Consider the following 23,568-nt stretch of genomic DNA (forward strand, 5'->3'; position numbering starts at 1 on the left):
CCCTACAGGCTGATTTCCACAGGAGATGCCAAGTGCAAGACCAAAGGGGAAACCTAACCAGCAGTCACCCAGCTGTGAACACCACGCGTTACAACAATGGCCAACAGAGCAGGTATGCCCGCTGACAACGCTGGCATGCTTTGGCAGTAACCAACCGCTTTCTGACTGGATGGAAGGCCCAGGCCACATGACAGAATTCACACCTGGTCCTGTTAACTGGGCCAAGAACCGTTCGCTGGCTGAGTCATAAACTCTAGAAAGAAATTTACTTCCAGCATTCCGCTAAATGGACATGGGTACTAAACTGCACGCCGCATGCATTATCTGATCTGTTAGACCAAAGGGTTAGCGCAGCTCTCAACTGCCGTCCAAAGAACTTCCCGCTGTAGTAGCTGACAGCTGACAGAGACACGCAGCTGGTCAGCCTCAGATGGGACATCCACATGGCACGCCCGCCCGACACAGGGTTCAGGGATCTGCTCAGAAGAGCTGTTGGGAAGACCATAAAGGCCAGAGGCAGTTGGAGGACTACTGTCAAGTGTTTCCCACTCATGCCAGGAGGGCTGCACACATGAATTCCCAGCAGCTGTAACTGCACACATATGACCTGACTAAGACCAACACACTTCAAAACCCAGCAGGGATGGGAAGGGGCCACGGAGCCCTGCTCCTTGCTGAGGAGATGCTTGCAGCTGCCGGCTGCCGGGGGAGCGAGGACGGGTTTACTGTGGTGCAGCCCCTAACGGGCCATCCGTCCATGTTGCGATGAATGGTCGCAGCCACACGCACATGGCGGCACTGGAGGACTAGGCGGGGATTAAAAGCGGCCTGCGTGAAGTTGGGAAAGGAAAGCAGAGGGCTACAGCTGCAATGAGAATGAAAAAGAAGGAAGCTGTGCTAAACGAAAGAAATCAGTCGAGAGGGTTTCATAACAGTGACAGAACTGATGCTTCAGGCCAAGCCCACTCCCTTGACTGCTGCCCTGTGCAAAAGGAAACGTTACCCACTATTAGGCATCTACCCTTCTACAACTGTCAGTTATCCCAAAAGTCAACAATCTCCAGTCAAAAACCTATCTGCAGCGATCACTTTAATAATGAAAATATATGTACCCTTACTGCATTTCTTGTAACCAGTATGCATTCAATTTGAAGTAAAAAAGTATTAGTTTAAAAGAAGCATATACAGAACTTTTATAGCTCACAGTCTTCAATCAGTATATACTACCTTTAGAAATACTGAAGTTGGACAGGAGAGATGATCTTAGGGACTTTTACAGGAGAGACAGCTCGCTTCTCATTTCCTTTCAGTTAGCAAACACAGCCTGGAGAGAACGTGTTTACCTGTACACTGCCCTCCATTGGTGGGGTCTCCGTAGTATCCCGGCATGCAGTCCTGACACTGCTTCCCGGTGGTGAGGTTCCTGCACTGCTCACACACGTTGCTGTTGACGCACGTGCTGTGTCCGTTACACTGGCAAGCTGAGGAAAACGGTAGAAGGTGTCACAAGCAGCCAAACAGAGATGGAAGCACACAGCTACAAGCAGAAGTCACCTTTGAAACCTGACCCTAGCAAAGACAAAGAGCTTTACCCAGCTTTTAAACACATGGCACAGGCAGCCAAAAGCATCAGCAGGACGTGAACGCGTCTCACTGTAGGGCCACAAGGGGCTGCACTGTTTGTAAGATGCAGGGGTCGAGGTGAGGTGCACTACCAGAGGTAATGAAGGAGTGGTTTAATATAATCATTAAAGAACCACATGAATGTTTTATCCGTTAAAATGTATAAAAACAAGATTAGATACTATAGCTCTTGGTAAAGGATGGTAAGTTCTTAACACATCATGAATTTATTTATACTTAGTAACAAACTATAAATAGAGAAAATTATCTGGCAACAGAGTTTTATTTCCAGAAAATGATTTACTATTCAGATGGACAATGGGACTCTTTTAATTTGAATAAAATGTATCTTTTTTATGGTTTTTTTTCAAGACAAGGTTCCTTTGTGTGGCACTGGCTGTCCTGGAACTCCCTCTGAAGACCAGGATGGCCTTGAACTCACAGAGGTCACCCTGCTTCTGCCTCCTGAGTGCTGGGAATAAAGGCATGTGCCCTAAACCACCCAGCAAGGAATATCTTTAAACAAGTTGATTTTTAAACCACCTAAAAATTTTTTTAAAAATCTAACGAAAAAGTTCATGATAAAAGAAAATCAAATACCACAATCTAAAATACCACAATCTTGTTTTCAAATGTTTAAAACTCACAAATATACCTTTCATTTTAGTTAGTGATGGCAAACTTAGTTCAGCAAGATTTTTCTGCATGGTCAGTTGCCAACAATAAAAATGGAGTTCTTTTATATAAAAACACTGGTATTGGAGAGATGGCTCAGGGGTTAAGAACACTGATTGCTCTTCAAGAGGCCCTGAGTTCAATTCTCAGCAACCACATGGTGACTCACAACCATCTATAGTGAGATCTGGTGCCCTCTTCTGGCCTGCAGGCATACATGCAGGCAGAACACTGTATACAAAATAAATAAATCTTTGAAAGAAAAAGAAGAAATATCTTTAGAAAAAAAATTTAAAAAACACTTATCAAAACTTCTACTATTATGCTTAAACAGTTAAGGGGGAATTTGTAGATTTATGCCATATGCATACTTAACTCACTCAGGTTAAAAAAAAAATGAGTAGCCACTCTGCATAAATTGCCAGAGGAAGCAAAATAACGAACAGGATATCATGACTTTGTGGGATTTCAAACCGCACGAGAACATTATTGGGTTTCAAGCACTTGCTTCAGAATAAGAAGGATGAATTCAACTCTCACATTTCCAACCCTACACAGATTATGACTGCAAGAGCATACATGTTCCTACAACAGCAGCCATTTGAGTGTGGCAATAGCCACACAAAGAACACAGGACTGATCAATGCCACCTCCTCGCCTTAGAAGAACACCGCTGGCCAAATGCCAGTCAACCTCTGCTGTCTGAATGATGAAAACCCAAGGGCAGCCAAGAAACCTACTTCTTGGATCCAACCCCACATGGCCGCTGATAAGGGGGGGGCGCTAATAAAGAGGCTGGACCACCCAGACATGATGTAATTTAGAACCAACTGCAGGGAGGAACTCCGGGGATGGAGGGTGCTGGCAACTGTCAGAGCTTACACCTAACATACTATAAAAGGCAAAGGACAAGGCATGCTGTAAGGAAATGGACCCCTGCGCACCAGCCGTATCAAACACAGAAGGGAGGCTACGCTCGCAGGCCTATGCTTTAGTTAACGCTCCCACCAGACTGCATCAAGAGGTAACATAACCTGACACTGAGTAATTCTCCCGGGATAACTGATATTTCAAGTGCTCCAATATCAACATAACTATAGAACACAAATAAAACTAAAGGCGATCCATCTATTTTATTTTGCTACATTTTAAAATCTACCCCCAGATGGCTCCTTATTTATGGAAATGCAAACAGGAAAGAAAAAAAATCACAAATAAAACATAATGACAAATTCATCATTTGATATGCAAATAATGCACAGAGATCTGAAAATATGGGCTCTCTATAAACAGATGTGCAGCATTTAAAAATATCTTCATGGCATTATTAGGAAATTTCCAACATGTTTACACAGACAATCAAGGAGGAAAAAAAGCTTGCCCAATACCTTTTTCAATATGTAGCCTACCTTCAAATAAAAAGAAATTTTCTGGCTGGGCGGTGGTGGTGCACGCCTTTAATCCCAGCACTCGGGAGGCAGAGGCAGGCGTATCTGTGAGTTCGAGGCTGGGCTGGACCGATAGCCTCCGAAACAATACAGAGAAACCCTGTCTCGTAAAAACCAAAAAAAAAAAAAAGAAAGAAAGAAATTTTCTGGGACTAAAATGATGCATGGTTTCAAGATCAGAAGGCAAAGCCAACCACACTAGTTAGTCATGGAAATTTGCCAATCGTGGCATACCACTTTAATCCCAGGACTCAGGGGAAAGAGGCAGACGGAGCTCCATGAGTTCAAGGCCACCCTGGGCTGCATGAGAGTGAATCAATCTAAAAGGGAAATCACACATTTGATCCTGGCACTGGAGAGAATATATGGAGCTCAGTGCGGTCTCAGGAGCAGTCTGAGGTTTGGTGAGCAGCAGTGCAGCCTGGAGATGCCATCTCAGGTTGGGTGGATTGCCCCTTCGGTCTGAGCATTGGTAGAGGTGAGAGCCCTCTGGCGGCTTGCCCACTTTGCTTCTCTGATCTTCAGCATGAACCCTAATATCTGTCTCTGGGATTTTATTGCTACTGCTACAGCAAGGGACTAGACAGTCAATGTCTTAGACTTTAAAAAGCCACGTACTCTTTTTTTTTTTCATCAAAACTTTATTTTAGGCTATGGGTATTTTGCCGGCTGTGCAGCACATGTGTGCAGTTCCCTTGGAGGCCACAGGAGGGCACTGGATCCCCTGGAACTGGAGTTACAGGTGGTTGTGAGCTGCCCCGTGTGCTTGGAATCCCACCCAGACCTTGGGGGAAGCAGTACTCTCCAGCCCTCTTAGTGGGTTATTCGGAGGGAGGGAGGGAGGGAGGGAGGAAGAGAGGGAGGGAGGGAGGGAGGGAGGGAGGGAGGGAGGGAGGGAGGGAGGGAGGGAGGGAGGGAGGGAGGGAGGGAGGGAGGGAGGGAAACTGGAAACTGGAAACTGGAAACTGGAAACTGGAAACTGGAAACTGGAAACTGGAAACTGGAAACTGGAAACTGGAAACTGGAAGAGGTATGTGATCTGAGGACTTGCTGAAGAGGAAGACATGGAGAGAGAAACGTGATCTCTGGTGTCTTAGAATTGCTGTTGAGTGTACTCAGAACTCTTCACTCTCTGACCCCCGTCGCTCCCTGCATCTTTATCTCTGCCTGCTTCTCCTGAACACTGAATTGCTTCTTAGCACTTATCTTCTTTCTACTTTGTTGAGTCTGTCTTGCACATTTTACCTACGAATGCACTCACCGGTCTTCAATTCCAATAACTACATTTTTCCTTTCTATAGGATTCCTCTGACTACAGTTGTAAAACTGGTATGTGTTTTTGAAATTGTACTTTAAATTTTTGATTTACAGAATTTTATATTTATAGAAGTATAAAAGTAAAACAAGGTAATTCATACCAAATATTAGTTATCTTACCCCAACATTTAGCAAAATTAAGAAATGTTAGTTAATTAATAGTATAACACTATAATCAAAATTAAGGACTTTAGGTGGACTTTACAACTTTGACAAAATGCCCTATTTTGTTTCTATATTGACTTATTAGCATATATTAAATGTACATAACAAGGGATTTATTATACATTTTCATCCATAAATAAGATACTTTGATCATAGCCGGGCATTGGTGGTGCACGCCTTTAATCCCAGCACTCGGGAGGCAGAGGCAGGCGGATCTCTGTGAGTTCGAGGCCAGCCTGGTATACAGAGTGAGTTCCAGGACAGCCTCCAAAACAATACAGAGAAACCCTGTCTCGAAAAACAAAAAAAAGATACTTTGATCATATAACCCACATCACCTTCAACCCCTCCCCTCACAAAGCTCCCTCTTCACATGTAGTCTTTTTCTACTTCACACACATGTGAGCATGCATTTTGTGTGTGTGTGTGCATGTGCATGTGCATGTGTGTATATGAGAGACAGACAGACAGACAGACAGACAGAGACAGAGAGAGAAATAATTTCAAATGCTTATTTTGTTTCCTGGGTTTGACCCATTTCAGACTTTCAGACTGGCTTTAATATAACTCTATCTTCCCTACTGCCTCCTCCCTCCCTCCTCCACCTCTCTCTCTCTCTCTCTCTCTCTCTCTCTCTCTCTCTCTCTCTCTTTCTCTCTCTCGCTCTCTCTCTCAGGATAGAACAGTTTTATGTAAAGGTTTTTCTGTAGCCTTTAACTATACAGTAAAAAAAACAAACGAACAATTTTCCAAGGTAATAATCAAAGTCACATATGTGTGTGTATGTATGTGTGAGAGAGACAGAGACAGAGAAACAGAGAGAGATCCCATAGCACAGTCAGATTCGTTTCTGATAATTTGCATTATCTTAAGTGGGATGGCTTTATTACACACAGTAAATTTCACATTTTGTGGTACATAGGTGTGAACTGTGTTTACTTTAGCTTTACAGTATTAGGCACTGAATCAACAACCTGTAAGTATGAGGCAGCGATCTATCACTGAACTACATCCCAAGAATGCACTGTGGATTTGGACAAATGCACAGCCACGCACTGCCTACAGAGCCGTAGAGAGCCTCCACACCTCCTCAAACTTTACGTGTTATTCAGGAAAAAGCAATCTCTGCCTCCTCCTGACTAATTACCAAAGTTTCCATCCACACACCTTAGTCTGTTTCAGATGGTCTTTAAACCATCTCTCCGTAAGTAATTACACTGCAGTGCAGACAGGGCATGGGGTTCCATGTCTGCAATTACACTGCATTGCAGACAGGGCATGCGGCTCCATCTCTGCAAGTGCACTGCAGTGCAGACAGGGCACTCTGTGGTTCCAGCCCCTTGATTGCCTTGCTTTGTTTTTTCTACTTTCACTGGGCTCTGTGGCCCCACGCTGCAGCGTGAGCATCTCATCCAAAGAGTCTTCTGTTCTCTGTTGCTCTGTGCTGCAGTGCGAGCATCTCATCTCAAGAGTCGTCTGGGTAGCTCTCAACCCTACTGCCTCAGCTGTCACTGGTCCCGAGGAAGCTAATCATCAGGCTCATTGGGTCAGCTCCGAAATGTGGGGTTTTCGTCCCGTGGCACCAGGAAGGCATGGAGAAGCAGGTAAGCACCAGCCTCGGGGAGCGGCTCTTACGGGCATTCGCCATGGCTCTTCCCAAGTCCCCGCTGGGCCTGAGCACCACACTCCTGTGTGGTAGCCAGCCTAACAGAGCACATATTATTGACTTTCTATCTCCATGTTTAAGTTCTCCTCATTCCTTCATGTACCTGTCACCTCTTCTGTAGCTCGCCACACAGGCAGGCATTCCAGTCATGAAACATTTCTTCTTCTCCTTCGGGCTTTAATCAGTGTTAAACCGCAGCAAAGCTTTGCTTTCTAAAAAGCAAGCTTCAGTCCCCTGCTTTCATTTACTAGTATTCATCTCCACATAACCTCGTAAATTTCACTTATTTCAATAAACATGTATTCTCCATGGGTGTAGTGATTTTTTAAGCCAATTTATCAACTATGTTTCTAGCGCCTAAACCACGAAATATACTCTTTTACTACACAGAGGGTACTCAGAAAACATGCACTGAATAAATTAAACTTTCAACTTCCTTCCAAACAAGCACAGAATAAGGAATACAGAAATGTGAAGAGAGCCCCTGAAAAACCCAGTGACCTTCAAATTTGAATAGTAGTGAATATCAATGGTGGCTCTCAAAATAAGGTCACATGAATCCACTGTGGATATTCCGTATATAATATCCATACTCACCGCGAGGTTTACTGGAAACACTGAAGAGCAGGAGAATTACAAGGCAGTATAATAATGCAGTGAAATACAGCAGTGCATTCATGGAGAAAACAAGAGTTTCTGTTACCTGGACACTGGATAAACGACCACTCGTAGTTCTTCTCTTTGGGGCACAGGCTGGTGTCAAGGGCCACCTCGTGGCCATGGGCTCCACCCAGTCTCATCGGTCCCCGCGAGGAGCCCTCGGTGCAGTACCCTCTCCCAGTATCACTGGGATCATTGCACCAGCCACACCCAGGCTGCTCCAAGCACTGGCCGCAGGTTCTCAACCCAGAGCAGTTTTGAGCTGCAGGACAGAAGCATTAAAAACAAAACGATTTTGTAACCAAGCAGAATTGCACGCTTCAGGAAAAAAAAATGTTGTAAGAAGAAAGACATTAGAATGCCATCTTCAGTTAGTAGAAATAATTTGCATAAATACCTGGCAGATAGGAACAATTTGTCACACATATATATATGCACGAATAAATATGTACACGTGCACACATAATACAGGTCATGAGCAAAGAGAAGATGAATTGAATTGGATATTGAAAGGGAAAATAACAAAACATGGTAACCATAACACAGAAAAAAATTAAGGCCATACTTAAAGATTCCTGAGTATCTTGCCATAACGGGTCATCAGGGAACTGACTTGGTAAACGTCAAAAACTCAACAGCAAAATGTTAGATTCAAGAATTCACTGAGGATCTTACTTGCTGTCAGGTGTTTGAAGACCAAGAGCCTTGGAGACTAGGTTTTAGAAAGCAGTAGATACGAACCATCTCAAATCATATTGAAAATAAAATACAGCGTTCACTTCTTTAACTTTCTAAACAGATAATTCATAGGTGTGAGTGTTTTCTTTTCCAAAGTAGTATCTTCCAGGGCTCTTGGAACACACAGCTCTAAAGAGAATGTCTCCAGCAAATCCCTCCCTCAGAGCTCAGAGAACCCCGCAGAAGAGGAGGTGGAAAGATTGTAAGAGCCAGAGAGGATGGAGGACACCAGGAGAACAAAGGCTCTGAAGCAACCAAGCGAGGCCCATACGGACTCAGAGTGGCTGAAACAGCAAACTCGGGACCTACACAGGTCTTCACCAGGTCTTCCGCATACACTTTACAGCTTTCAGCTTTGGTATTTTACAGGACTACAGAGTGTGTGAACAAGAGGATCTCTGTGCCTGCTCTTAATGCTTTTTTTCTTCCGTCGGGTTGGCTTATCCAGCCTCGATGGGATGGGTTTTGTGTTACCTTACTATATTTTATTTTGCCATGCTTGGCTGTCATCTCTTAGAAGCCTCGGGAAACTGTAATCAGGATATATTGTAAGAGAAAAGAAACGACTTTAGTAAAAGGTGGGAAGTTACATCTTTGTTGCTGGATTCCTGCCCGGGTCCCGTTGGTGCTGTAGCCCCCAAATAACACACAAGACGCTGTATTAATTATGAAGCTGTTGGCGTTTGCTATGTCTTCTAATCGGCTAGCTCTGACTTAATCATTAACCCATAATTACTAATATACATTTTTATAAGGACTTATCTTTCCAAGGACGCAGCCTCATGCATCCTCTTCTTGTGATCACATGGTGAAAACTCTCTCTTCACTACATTTCCCAAAATACTCTTCGACTTCTAGTCCCACCTATCTTGCTTCCCTATTGGCCAAGAGTGCTTTATTCATTAACCAAAGAGAGACATATTTACAAAATAACATCTCTCATCACATCTTGCCAATGCACAGTGATAAGTGATGACAATCCCCTTCAATAGACACTTCGGGACCAAACATTTCATACATTGCCATACCCTCCTTAGTCCCCTGATCTAAAGCATTTCCCTTACTTCCATGATTATGTGTAGCTCAAATACTGGCTGACAGTTGTGATGATTGCCTTAAAAACTGTATTGGTTTACTATGAAGTCAACAAGAAATAATAAAAACCACCAAACCTCCCATAGGTACAACTGTGACATTACAATCATAATTGTTCGATGATGAAAAGAAACTGCCTCACACCCAAGGTAACCTTACCTTAGAGTTATCTTTTTAAGGAACTATAAATAAGATGGGTCCTTAAGATATACTTTAGATCAACTACACTATCCTTGGTAAAACATTCCTAGACATGTGGGGAATATGGCTCAACTTAAGATGTAAGAGCTAGCTAGTAATAAGCCTGAGCTATTGGCCAAGCATTTCTTATTAATAAAACCTCTGAGTGGCTATTTGGGAATCAGCTGCCAAGACTTAAAAAACTCCACCTACACTTATGGACAATAAACTGATGATTTTTTTTTATTTAGGAGTTTTTGAAAGCTGTGTTATAAAATACTCAATAGGGCTTCCTAAATGTGTCCAAGTCTTTTAATCAGTAAATTCATCAAATTTAAAAAATAACTACCTACATCAACTGTCCAGAAAAGAATAGTTTTTAGATTGGGTCTGGAGTATACAAAGCCCTGGTCAGATTCCCAGCACTCAGGATGTGGAGAGGGGCTTAATAATAATACCAGTGTTTAAAACCAATAGTAAGGATTTCTGCTGGAAGCACAGCTCACTGGCAAACTGCTGTTCAGTGAACATGGGAATCCAGTTATCCCTAGTATCACAAAAGAAAACAAATGAGTAATTAATTATGCATATTCATGAAATCTCCAAAATAGTGACAGACAGATTTCTAAGATGCCTGGCATAAGCTCAGGCTTCTATTTTACATTATTATTTTAACCTCATTTTTACTGAAATTTCTATATATTAAGAAAGAAATATATTATTCCTTTAAATAATGTCCTTTGAATTTATTTTACAAATAAAATATCCAATTACTTAAAATATGTTACTTATTATTTTTAAGAGGGTTCAGGGAAAACAATGCTGCCTGCTCTCCGCCCCTTGCTTCACACTGGTAAATACATCTGTCTATGCTACAACTGCCATTCTTCCTAGAAACCAGACTCCAGTATCCCAGGGCTCCAGGGTGGACTGAAGATCAGGGACTCTAGGAATCTCCTAGGCCTTCAACACTCATTCAGTACCGCTGAGGCATCTAACTTCTGCACTGAGCAGCTACAGTGCTCTAAGCCTCCTGGGCATGTGGCCCACCAGAGTTGGACTACCCAGCTACAATGGGCTCTAAGTCACTTATGTAAACCCTCCCTTCTATGTAGTCTCTCGGTGCCGTTGTCCTAACACAAGCTCTGATCTTCCCAGGCAGTATCTACTAGCCACGTCCACAAGAACCCTCACTATACAGTGTACACCTGCAGGCGCTTTGCATAACAACCCCATGTGCAGCTCATGTAGAAACAGAGATGGGACAGTCTGGGGGTGGGGGGTGGGGAATGCCTATCATACTAATGTTGAAGAAATAATTGCACAAGCACAAACAGAGAACCCTATAAAACAACTGGTGTCAATTCTTCGGGACGACCAGTCACATAAGAAAAAAGAAAAAAGGTGACAAGGGGACGAAAAGTGTGCCAAGGAGTAGCTAAAGGCACCAAAAATCCTGTGAGGGGATGCTCTGTCAGGACACAGCAGCTGTCTGCACACTACACTCAGGGCTCCGGGACTGGGTCACACATAGTGGTAAAGTGGTAACATCACAGTAATTCAAGATGATGAGACCCTGAAAATCAGAGGCACAGACAGATTTCCAGACCTCTCCATGGCAGCGTTTTCTCCATTGTTTGAAAAGCCCTCCAAGGCTGGATTTCCTCCCTCTGTACTTACGAGAGCAGGTGGCCGTCTGCCACTCCAGGCACTGTCCGTACGGGAAGGAGATGATGTAGGCGTTGGAGTCCACGCACCGCTTCGTGCTGCTACACCACATACACTCCATGCCATTGCTTGTACAGTTGGAGCACGAGGTCCTCAGGGAACACGGCTTCTTGCACGGCCTTGCGTTTTGATTTGGACTAACTGGGACAGATCAGTAATTACTGCAAATGTTTCATTTGGTAACTTCACTCTAATAGCTAAATTGTTTCATTCGGTAACTTTGCTCTTTAAGCTAAATTGTTTCATTCAGTAACTTCGCTCTTTAAGATAAATTGTTTCATTTGGTACCTTCACTCTTTAAACTAATCTCTACTTTTAGTGATGGGTGCAGACAGGTGCTTAGCCACATATACGGGTGCCACCACAGGCATGCCTGGTGCCTGCAGAGAACAGATGCAAAGGACCTCAGATTTCCCCTGGAACTGACGTGACACATGGTGACAAGTGGCCGTGTGGGTTCTGAGAATACAGACCAGGTCCTCTGGAAGAGCAGACAGTGCTCTTATCCACTCAGCCACCTCTTCAGGCCCCTGGTAATTTCATTTTAACACAAATGCTTGGGTTTTGTCAGACTTTTTTTTTAAGTTAAATTGAGCAGACTGAAGCATTAGAACATGGGGAAAATGATAAAAAGTGGATATTTGCACTAATTTAGTAGTGCATTTGAAAACACATAACCTTTTATTTAACTCTTCACAAAGGGTAAGGCGCACAGTTTTTTAAACTGAAACCAGCCCTGTAGTCTGAGAGCTGCTCTTTCTAGTGTCTCAACAGTACACAGCCAAAGTTACTTTCCCATAAAAGTTTCTCCATAAAAGTTCCATATCTTATTTAAGCAAATGTCCTGTGACTTTCTCTTTGGTATGAGCAAGGGAGAACATACAACTTACTATAAAATTGTAATGCAAAAAATACAGCATTTATCGCACACATTAGGGTGCTGGTCATTTTCAAAAGCAGAACAACAAAAATAAATAACAGCCATTGGCATGGATGTCGAAAACCTGGGAAGCGCATTGCCAGCGGGGGCGTGCAGTGGAGCGGCCGCTGTGGAAAAGCAAAACAGGTCTTGGAAATATCAGACCTAGAATTTTTATATGATAATCAAATCGACATTCACGATGTACCCAGAGGAGGGAAATCACAGCCCAGTCATAGCATGCTGCTCTGAACAGCCAGAAAGTGGACGTATTTGTATGCTCACAGCCATAGCAACCTCTCAAAACAGCTGAAATTAACCCAATTATCCACAAGAGGATGACAAGGTAAACAGAATATGACCTATGAATGCATTAGACTATTCTCAGCCGTGAGCAGGCTGGATCACACATGGATGAGCTCTGAAGACACTGCGCTAAGGGAACAAAGAAATCACAGGAGTATAAAGCGATGTGACTCCACAACATGCAGTACTCAAAGCAGTCAAATCATAGAAACAGTGTAACAGTGTTTCCAGGGGTCATAAAGAGTAAGAAATGTTTGGTTTAAAAAATAAAGGGCTATGCCAGTGGTGGTGGCACACACATTTAATCCCAGCAGGGTTGAGGACAGCCAGCACTACACAGACAAACCCTGCCTCAAAAAAACAGAGTTTTAATTTTGCCAAAAATAAACCACTAAGTTTTACATAAACAGTAGTGACGGCTATAAAACAATGGGACATACTTAATGCTGCAGAAGTGCACACTTACAATGGGTTAAAACAGCAAATTTCCATGAAGTGTATATAACCACAATAAAAATACAGTGCTTTCAAAAGAAAAGCATTCAAATACTTATTTTCCATGCGACAAAATCAATTTCAAGAGAAGTAACAAAAGCATTTCTTTTTATTAGATAAGTGAAACAATCCAGCTGTGAGATTAAAAATTATTCAGTCACTAATCTTAAAGACAAATCTTCCCTTCAAACCATACCATGATAACAGCAAAAGACTAACCAATTAAGAGTCATTGCTAAACTATAGCCATAACCACATGTCCATAATAACACCATAACAATCAAGAAAGAAACATTATACCAACAACAAAGTGGGCTGGAGAGAGGGCTAGGTATCTAAAAGCACTTGATGTTCTTGCAGAAGACCAGGATGACCCCAGAATCCACAAAAAGGTTCACAACCATCTGGAACTCCACCTCCAGGGGACCTGACCCTCTCTAGCCCTCTCTGACCCTCTCTGACCTTCTCTGACCCTCTCTGACCCCTCTCTAACGATCTCCACAGGTACCAGGTATGAACATGGCACACATACATATGCGCAAGCAAAACATTCATACACACAAATAAATCCTTACAATTTTTGTAAAACAGTAAGCAAAGTTTAAGAAATTATATAAAAATAAACCATCACAAGTTAAGGCTAAGATCAATTAAAAAACAGAATTGGGTGTCATCAGAAATTTAGGATCGGGATAAATTTACCCCATGATAAATTTAGCCAGTCCCTGCCCTCTGGAAAGAACTGCCTGGCAACAGGCTAAAGCAAACACAAACATCGATGCACGATACTCACCAACAGGCTTTTCGCAAACAAGGCCATCCGCCATGGACGTACAAGGATTTGCTTTTAGTCCCGCCACCGCAGCCCTTTCTAGATAAGCACAGAATCCAGAATCATTCGGTTCACCAGGAAGCCACTGTAGCGTCGTGTTTGTAAAGGGGGACATGTCCTCCCATCCCCAGTAGGATATGTTGATCTTGCGTAAGCCTACCCAAGGTGATACTTTCTACAAACAATAGGATATGGGGCGTGGAAAGTGGTTAGAAGTGAAACCACTACATGATCCCGATCAACAAGCAGCTCATTATCACTAAATGCTGTATCTGAGGACACAGAAAGCTACCTTTCCAGTCCCCTTCACCTCCAGTAACAACCTCAGTATGATCTAGAGGATGATGGAGACCACAAGGCTGTTTTGAAAGCACTGGGCTTTGAGCTTAGCTGCAAGGTTCAATGATTTCTTTTTTTTTTTTTTTTTTTTTTTTAGCCCTTGTTCACTTTGTCCCCTCCTATAAAATGGGGCTACAGAGTGCCTTTAATTGCCAGCATCAAGGAGGCAAAGACAGGCTGATCCTCACAGAGAGGTCCAGGCCAGCGAGGGCCACAAAGTAAAATCCTATCTCAAATAAGCAAACAACCAAGTAAAACACCAACTAAAGGGGGGAAACGCAAATGATCAAGATGCCATTACTTCTGCAATTAATACTATCAGATGTACCATCTAATCAGTTATGGATTTAGGTTAAATCTAGTATCTGCACTGTGCACAAACAGAAAACAAAATTAACAGATCAGTATGCATTCTGAGTAAAGGTGCCACAAGGACTTCCCAGTTGGGATTTCCCTGTTATGTTTGGACTTTTATAAAAATTTTAGGAAAATTGACGTCATCTACTTCGTAGACAAAGTCTGACTGTCACACTGAAAATCTGATAAACACAAGTTGACAAAAGCCACATATCTATTCTTAGTAGCCTCACTGATCATCAAACACCATGAAATCACAATCAATTCTATATTTATATAATTTACCTTAATCATTAGTTAGAAGCAAGAATACACTCTGCCTCCAAGTTCCACTGTTCTGTGCGATTATGGGCACCTTTTTAACATGTGATAATGTGTCTTCTAAATCACTACACTACTTAACAATCACAATGATGAAATATTGTTTCAAAGCATCATTCTTCCTAATTTTTTTATATATGTAACATCAGAATACAGAAAAATGTCACTAAATCATATTCTCTAACAACATAAACAAGCTATTTATACACGGTATTTATGATGTACAAATTGTTCCTAGGGATGTTAAGTTAGCCATAGACCTTTAAATATGTAAGTGTATAAACATAATGGATTATGCATTGTGAATTCTTAATAGATATTTCTTGGATAAAATTAAAATACCATATGAATTATCACTATGACAATATGCCATATTACCAAAAGAATATAGTATGAATAGCAATTAATAAACAAGGGTCTTAGAATAGAAGTTATTTTATCCTATCTAGCATAATGCTGAAAGAGAGGTGGCATTAACAGTGTTTCTAATCAGAAAATCATAGGAGCTACTTCATGTTAGAATTATTACGTTTTACACATTTCTTCTGAGAGGTATTTTGATAACAAAATGCTGCCTTTTAAATCATGCTTTATAATAACACTAGTCAGATAATCAATCCAACACAGAAATTCACATTAAAATGTGCTTCATGTCACGGCAATTCTCCCTACGCTTCCTATCTGTGGCAAAGAAAAACCATTTAAAATGAAATATCACTCCCTAACTCATCATGATAAGAATCTGAACAAAAAGGAAGAGAAATAAAAATGAAGCCAGTGATAAGACATTTAAAGTAACTATTACTCAGTAAATGAGCCAGACAGGCAGTTGAAAATGCAAGATAAATTACTGTATTATGAAAATTTATTGCACTACACCATAAATCATTGTAACGTTTCATTAGCCATTTCCGATAAGTAAATGATTGTTTGACCCAATATATCTCTCTAAAAAGAATGAATCTGTCGGTCTTTACTGGCCAAAGAAGGGTTATCTTAAGCCTGTGTACCTGCAATGACTCAGGATACAATTCATTTTATGTGGGGATATGCCTAATGAAATGTCACCTTGAAAAAGTTTCCACTTTGAAATTCTGCGAAAAGTTGTTTCTGATAAAACAGAATATCATTTATTTATATGACGTGACTCAGCAACCCAGCAAGTCTGAGGTTATCATCCACTCCTTACAGATTATAATAACTGACTTTATCGTCCACTCCTTATGGAGTATAATAATAGGCAACAGAAATTAACAGCCACAAGAAGTCCTAAAATACAGAAATCGAACGACCAGATTTGCAGCAATTTTGTAACTGCCAAAAATAACTGGTGCTAAACACGGGAAAATGGAACCGAGTTTCAAGGACTAACTCTAATGTTTTTGAAATTCAAAAACCTTGAGTGTGCAAATCAAATGCTTATGAAGTGGCAGGATTTCAGTAGCACTAATTTTCACGTGCTGAGTGGTAAACTGTCAAGCACACGTATACGAAAGAGAAGCCTCTAATGTCACACACACAAACAAAAAGCAGATCTCATCTGTGTGTTCCATATATTTACAATAAAACTTCATTTTAAAAATCTGTGACATTTTCCTAAAGCATAAATATCAAAAGACCTCCCCAACCCGCTAACACATCCATTGTACACACCACCCGTTATGCTGGAAGCTCTCAAAGACAAGCTGAGAAAAAAAAAAAAAACTGCAGGGCTTTCCCAGCTCCCTTCTAAAAAGCTCCAAGTACTGCAAATGCTGGCTACGGTGTTTCTCCAGGACTGTTCCATAAGCTCACGTTATGACTAGCTGTCCGTCTTATCGTCACGAAGCACCCTGAGTGTGTCCGTAACTGCAGTTACCACACTGGAGAACAACTCTTCTTGTCTCTTTCTCTGCCTCATTGTCTGAGGAGAGCGCAATAGTGCATCGCTGGGTTCTCATAGAGCAGGGGACCGCCAAGTACACTGGCGGCTTTTCATAGGTGTGTAATAAGTGAATATCCTTCAGATAAACGTTTACAAGACAAAAAGAATGAATCACTTCTGCAGAGCAGGGATCACTGCGTATGCCTGCCATCTGAAGACATTGCATACGCCCATCTCCTGAAGACATCGCGAACGCCCATCGCCTGAAGACCCCCAGGCAGGACTTACCTGCTGTGTGTACTTCTGTATTTCATCCAACACAAATTCCACCTCTTTGGAAGTTGTCAGAGAAGCGAGATTTCCACTGAGATTATAGCAGTAAAGCTTTGCATTGTCATAACTTTCTCTACTGGAATTGATTCGAAGACAAGCATCCCCGACATGATTCCAGCCTTCCCCACAGAGGTGAGCTAGGCAAAGAAAGAAATGCACCTTACTTTTACATTACAAAAAGGTGTGGTTCTTTAATGATTATTTCAAAATTATAGATACAACCACTGTTAATCTAATTTTTTCAACAGAATATTTCAAAACTTCTAATATCCCAAATAAAGTTAATATAATGGTTTGCTGAAGAGTAAACACAAGATCCTAATTCTTTCCCAAATTCCTTTGTATGTTTTGTTGAGACCGGCTTGTTATGTAGAGCAGGCTCGCCTTGAACTCATGGAGATCCATCTGCCACACACTCCCTAGTGCTGGGATTAAAGTGCACCACCATGCCCGGCCTTTCCTGAATTCTTAAACAACATAGGTTCTCCAACACCTATTATGTACATTGACTACAAAGATTGCTGTGAAATATAGGGCTTCAGCATATGACCTCTCAAAAAAACAAAATTACTACTATAGTTGTCTAATTCCAGGCTACAAAAGATCAGATTACTTTTTAATTATTCAAAATAATTTTAAATTTAAATATATTTTGATCATATTCTCCCCCTCCCTAAGTCCTTCCAGATTCTCTCCTGCTCTCTAACCACCCAAGTTTAAGTTTCCCACAAAACCAAGAAAACAAAATAAAAGAACTACCCAAAAGGAAAAACAAAAAAGCAAACAAAAAAACACTAAACTGTAGCCAAATAAAAGCACCCACACGCGTGTGCATGTACACACACACACACACACACACACACACACACACACACACACACACACACACCAAAATAAGAAACCAAAACAAACCTGTGGAATCCACTATGCGGTCAAGTACTCCTGAGCATGAGCCCTGCCCTGGAGTAGTTGGTATATAGTGTCACTCCATTGGAGAAAACTGATTCTCACTCTCCCAGCAAGTATAAGAACAGCTCAGTTGCTAAACTCCTTTACCCTACTGGCTAGGTTTTCATCCATTCAAAATGACATCTAAGATGAAGAAAAGCTGTCACATCAAAGTAGGACAAGACAAGATGAAGCAACGGGAGGAAGAGGCAAGAGAAGGTGTGGGTCTCAGACCCGCTGGGCCGCAGCTCAGGAAAACACTAAGCTGGAGGACAGGGTACGAGTGCAGACGGCTGCGGTCAGATCGCGATAGGAGAAAAGCCAGCCAAGCTGAGCTCGATGAACCAGGCCCACAACCCAGCACTGGGGAGGCAGACACAGAACAACTGCTGTTCCAGGCCCAGCTGCACTGTGGAGTGAGTTCCAGGACAGGCTGAGCTAGATAGTAAGAGGGAGAGAAGGAGGGATGGATGGAGGGATGGAGGGAGGGAGGGAGGGAGGGAGGGAGGGAGGGAGGGAGGGAGGGAGGGAGGGAGGGAGGGAGGGAGGGAGGGAGGCAATGGTTTTAACTAGAAAAGAAAGAAACCTGCTGCCTTACTAGTGAAGAATCTAGAACCAGGCCCATCTGAGCAGCACAGCAGGCTCATTACAATCTGATGTTTGCTTGCCTCACAAGCAGACACAATTTTAATTACAGTGCTATTATTTATCTGCCTCTTCCCCCCTTTGTCCCCTCCTCCCTCCTTCCCACCCCCTCTCCCACTCCATATCTCCATCCTGGTAGGGGCTTACTATTTAACTCAGACCATATATCATTCATTTCATTATACACGTTAAGTGAAAATATTGTTTTTCACCCAATATATTCTGATCGTAGTTTCTCCTTCCCCTGACTCCGCCCAGATCCTTCCCACTTCCCCACCTACACAACCCCATTCTCTCTCTGTGTGTCTCTGTCTCTCTCTCACACTCACTCTGTCTCTTTCTCTCTCTCAAGAAAGAAAGAAAACAAACAAGAAATCAGAATTTTAAAAAGAACAGAGAAAAAATGTGTACTCTTAGGTATTGAATCACTAGATAGATAAAGAACTTTAAGAGTGGTTCTTTTACATGAAAATGATCTCCTGTGGAGGCTGCAGCAGGAGGACTGTTAGAAGTCTGAGGTCATTCTGGGCTGCACAGTGATTTCAGGGGCACCCTTGCAGGCAAGAAAGCACACCACAGCTGCAAGCCTGCACACAAGAAGTGTGCAAACACACGCCATGAGAACTCTGTGAGAGAGCTGGAGTGTGCAAACACACCATGAGAACTCAGTGTGAGAGGGACTGGAGTGTGCAAACATGCCATGAGAACTCAGAGTGAGAGAGCTGGAGTGTGCAAACACACCATGAGAACTCTGAGTGAGAGAGCTGGAGTGTGCAAACACACCATGAGAACTCAGAGTGAGAGAGAGCTGGAGTGTGCAAACACACCATGAGAACTCTGAGTGAGGGGGCCTAGAGTGTGCAAACACACCATGAGAACTCAGTGTGAGAGAGCTGGAGTGTGCAAACACACACCATGAGAACTCAGTGTGAGAGAGAGAGAGCTGGAGTGTGCAAACACACCATGAGAACTCAGAGTGAGAGAGAGAGAGCTGGAGTGTGCAAACACACGCCATGAGAACTCAGTGAGAGAGAGAGCTGGAGTGTACAAACACACCATGAGAACTCAGAGTGAGAGAGAGAGAGTTGGAGTGTGCAAACACACACCATGAGAACTCAGTGTGAGAGAGCTGGAGTGTGCAAACACACGCCATGAGAACTCAGTGTGAGGGGGCCTGGAGTGTGCAAACACACACCATGAAAACTCAGTGTGAGAGAGCTGGAGTGTGCAAACACACACCATGAAAACTCAGTGTGAGAGAGCTGGAGTGTGCAAACATACACCATGAGAACTCTGAGTGAGGGGGCCTGGAGTGTGCAAACACGATATGAGAACTCAGTGAGAGAGAGAGCTGGAGTGTGCAAACACACCATGAGAACTCAGAGTGAGAGAGCTGGAGTGTGCAAACACACGCCATGAGAACTCAGTGTGAGAGGCAGCTGCTCTGGTTAGGGAGCTATAGGCAGCTCACAGATGCTCAGAAGTCAGTTTCCTCTAAGGGTGAAGGCCTTGGTCGGTTGACCTTGATCCAAGAGTACAAGGTCAGCAAAAATTGGACTTGATATCTTTTTTAGAAAACACAGTTTAGTGGATTGAGAAAGGGAAATGGACCTTGGAGGAGCTGGACAAGGAACTATATTCAAAATGCACTGTAAAAGATCTTCAAAGAACTAATAAAAATGAGAAAAGGAAGATAAGTGAAATAAACCATTGATTTCTGACATATTTTTACACACTTCTTCATGTCTTTCTAGACATCAAAAACACTATTCAGCTATGGTATCTGATCCTGAAACTATATTGAGTTTTGAAAAGTATCTATTCTCTAGAACATTTTAGTGTTCCCATCATATGAAACATAATTTCTCTCTTCCTTTATAAAAATAGCCTTCAAGCAGTACTGAGATGCTCACAGAATTTGTTTAAGGCAGGACTTCTCAAACTTGTGGTCTTTAACTTTCAAAACTATGAGGGTCACCTTCATCTTTCTTGCTACACTATTACATAAATTGATTAATTGTTTTAAATAAATCTATTAATATAGAATACTAAATTGAAGTCCCTCTACATATGCAGTTCTCTGGACATTAGGACATCTTCACTTTGTCTATGTAAAGACCTGTTGGAGACATCATGCCTCCAAAACCCTGAGAACCTCTGACAATTCAAGTGAGGTCCCCTGATGTCCAAAAGCTAAGATGTGCTAATGAATGGATGGACACAGGCGACAGAGTGAATGATGGACACAGGGGAGAGGAGAATGATGGACACAGGGGACAGAATGATGGACACACAGGGGACAGAATGATGGACCAGGAGAATGATGGACACAGGGGACAGGAGAATGATGGACACAGAGGACAGAATGATGGACACAGAGGACAGAATGATGGACACAGAGGACAGAATGATGGACACAGAGGACAGAATGATGGACACAGAGGACAGAATGATGGACACAGGGGACAGAATGATGGACACAGAGGACGGGAGAATGATGGACACAGGGGACAGAATGATGGACACAGAGGACGGGAGAATGATGGACACAGAGGACGGGAGAATGATGGACACAGGGGACCCGGCCATCAGTTTTAAAGATGATACGGAAGAGGTGTTATATGAAGCTTCTTCCGAGTAGGACTTGGGTGTCTTTGCCAAGTTTTTCCATGCACTACATACTTAAGTTTTCTCATAATATAATTGGGGTGGAAGAAAACTTAGCATGAGGGGATTTATTTTTATTACACAAATCAAATTTGAAACAAGCTTCGTGGATTTGTTTTACCTTTTCACAAATCTCTTTAATTTCAGACATAAACACTGTATTTTCTTATCTGCTTCTGCATTTAGCCAACTGAGACTGTGTGCTACTGAACAAGGCTTCCTAAACCGTGTTCTCCTGTTGCTTCTACAGACAGGAGACCATCTCCTGCTGACAGAGGTCATGCCTCCCTCCCCTGCTATTGTGGACGCACACCCTTTTGAACCTTAAGACAAAATAAATCCTTTCTTCCTCAAGTGGCTTTTGGTGATGATATTTTGGCATAGCAACAGACAAGTAACTAATACAAGTTCTTTTTGCTTAGAAAAAATTTGCATGGCCCTAATTGCATGGGTATAGTCTATAACCTAAACAGTTGCTGATAATAAATCAAAACAAATCTTATTTGTAAAAATTTAATATAATTTTGCCATTTATCAAAGACAAAAATAAATTTTCATACTAATAAGACAGACATTTGATTATTAACACATAAATAATTAAATCATAACTGAACACCTGATACTTTGGGACAGAATATTTCCAATGTTTTTCAGCATTAACAGCTATTTTAAACTTACAATCATCATTGTTGAGAGCACCATTTCTCACAATTATGTAGAATGAGAGGGCAGAAGTATATTTAAGGACAATTTAGAATTTGCTACAAATCTGTTCTAAATTCTATCAAAGTTCATTAAAATCCTTTATGAAAAGTCAGCAACTCAAATAGCAATTTTTAAATGATGCCATCACACACAATGCAATGCAAAGAAATACTAGTTTAAAATTCACATGCTGAGAAATGACAATGGCCAAATATTTAAAAGACTGCAGTGAAATCATTATCTTTCTATAAGATCACAAAACTTTGTATGTACACTAAAAACCATATAGTCCAAGTGTCTCATAAAAAAATCCCTGGTATCACACACACGCTAACATGTACAGGCAAAGTGGCCACGGTTATGTCAGAACTCAGGCTGCAGTGAGGTCACAGAATTCAGTAAAGATGCTGCCAAAATATTTCAGATTCATTAAGCATTTCCTTTCCAACTAATTTTTGTTACCGAGTACTCAAAAAGCCTTTTATTAAGTGCCAACTTTTCTAAACAGCCTTAGATCCAGTGTGACCCAATATGGAGTGGTGACACCAGGGTTCAAGATGCTGGGCTTCATGGCCTATCAAGAGCCCACAGTAGACACAGCAGAATGAAAACTCGAAATGAAGTGTATGCTCACACCACGTGCTCTGACCTCACATACACACTAAACGGCCTTGTGGATCCCAGCTCACTGACAGCCGATGTTCTGGGTCCCGGGAGCAATCTGCTTGGGTCACAGAAGTCCCTCACAAAGCTGTTATCACTTAGTGAAGTCAGAATGGCTTTCTTGTTGGGTTGAGGCCACACATGCCGCTGTCTTCCTGGTCTTACGGGACTCAAAACACCAAATCACTTCTAACCCTGCTGCAGATTTCCTGTTAAATTACGGGTGGGTGGTTTCACACTGTGGTGATTTAGGCGGAAAATGCGTTCCAGAGTCCCCGGCATTTGAGCACTCGCTTTGGCCCTGGGTCTCCTTGCTGCGCCCTCGGCCTCCCAGCACACACGCTCTGTGGACGGGAGAATGTGATCGTCTCTCTGATTTTGCAGAGGTTAAAGTTAAGAGGCTGTCCTGAACCTCAGAAGACACTCTGGACTTTTAAACAGTGCTGAGACTATGAAAAACCACAGAGACGTTTAAAGCTGAACTAAGTGCATTTTGCTAATATTAGGATACTGCCGTAGGGCTTCGGGAGCCAGGGGACAGAGTGTGACTGTGTGAATGAGGAAGTTCCCGGAAGACGCAGACATCTGAACACTTGGTTCTCAGGTGATGGAGCTCTCTGGGGAGGAAGTGCATCACGGAGATTGAGCTGTAAGAACACAAGCCTCCCACCACCCTCTTGTTTTTGCTTTATTTTGCCAGCTTTTGCTGGCTTTTTCTTTTTCTTTTTTTAGCTCTCAACTTCCTGCTCCTGCTGTCGGGCATACATAATCCCTGCCATGATTCACTCTCATCTCTCTGGAAACATAATCAGATAAACTCCTTCTAACATAAGTTTTCCATGGCCGTGTTACTTTACGCCATCAGTGGAAAAGTAACTA

At 42.3% G+C, this 23,568-nt stretch overlaps 1 protein-coding gene across 5 annotated transcripts in view; it reads right to left on the minus strand.

The window, feature by feature from the left end:
- Atrnl1 (attractin like 1) overlaps window positions 1-23,568 on the minus strand; it is a 538,539-nt gene that overhangs the window by 434,529 nt on the left and 80,442 nt on the right. For all 5 annotated transcript variants that reach the window (XM_040742230.1, XM_040742247.1, XM_040742234.1 and 2 more), the window contains exons 15-19: window positions 17,017-17,198; window positions 13,809-14,022; window positions 11,248-11,436; window positions 7,598-7,816; window positions 1,344-1,481 (exon numbers count right to left, since the gene is read on the minus strand). In XM_040742230.1, coding sequence (XP_040598164.1) covers window positions 1,344-1,481; window positions 7,598-7,816; window positions 11,248-11,436; window positions 13,809-14,022; window positions 17,017-17,198 — 942 coding nt within the window. The remainder of the gene's footprint in view (window positions 1-1,343; window positions 1,482-7,597; window positions 7,817-11,247; window positions 11,437-13,808; window positions 14,023-17,016; window positions 17,199-23,568) is intronic.

The sequence above is a fragment of the Mesocricetus auratus genome, unplaced genomic scaffold, assembly GCF_017639785.1.
Source record: "Mesocricetus auratus isolate SY011 unplaced genomic scaffold, BCM_Maur_2.0 Super-Scaffold_4256, whole genome shotgun sequence".
Taxonomy (NCBI): domain Eukaryota; kingdom Metazoa; phylum Chordata; class Mammalia; order Rodentia; family Cricetidae; genus Mesocricetus; species Mesocricetus auratus.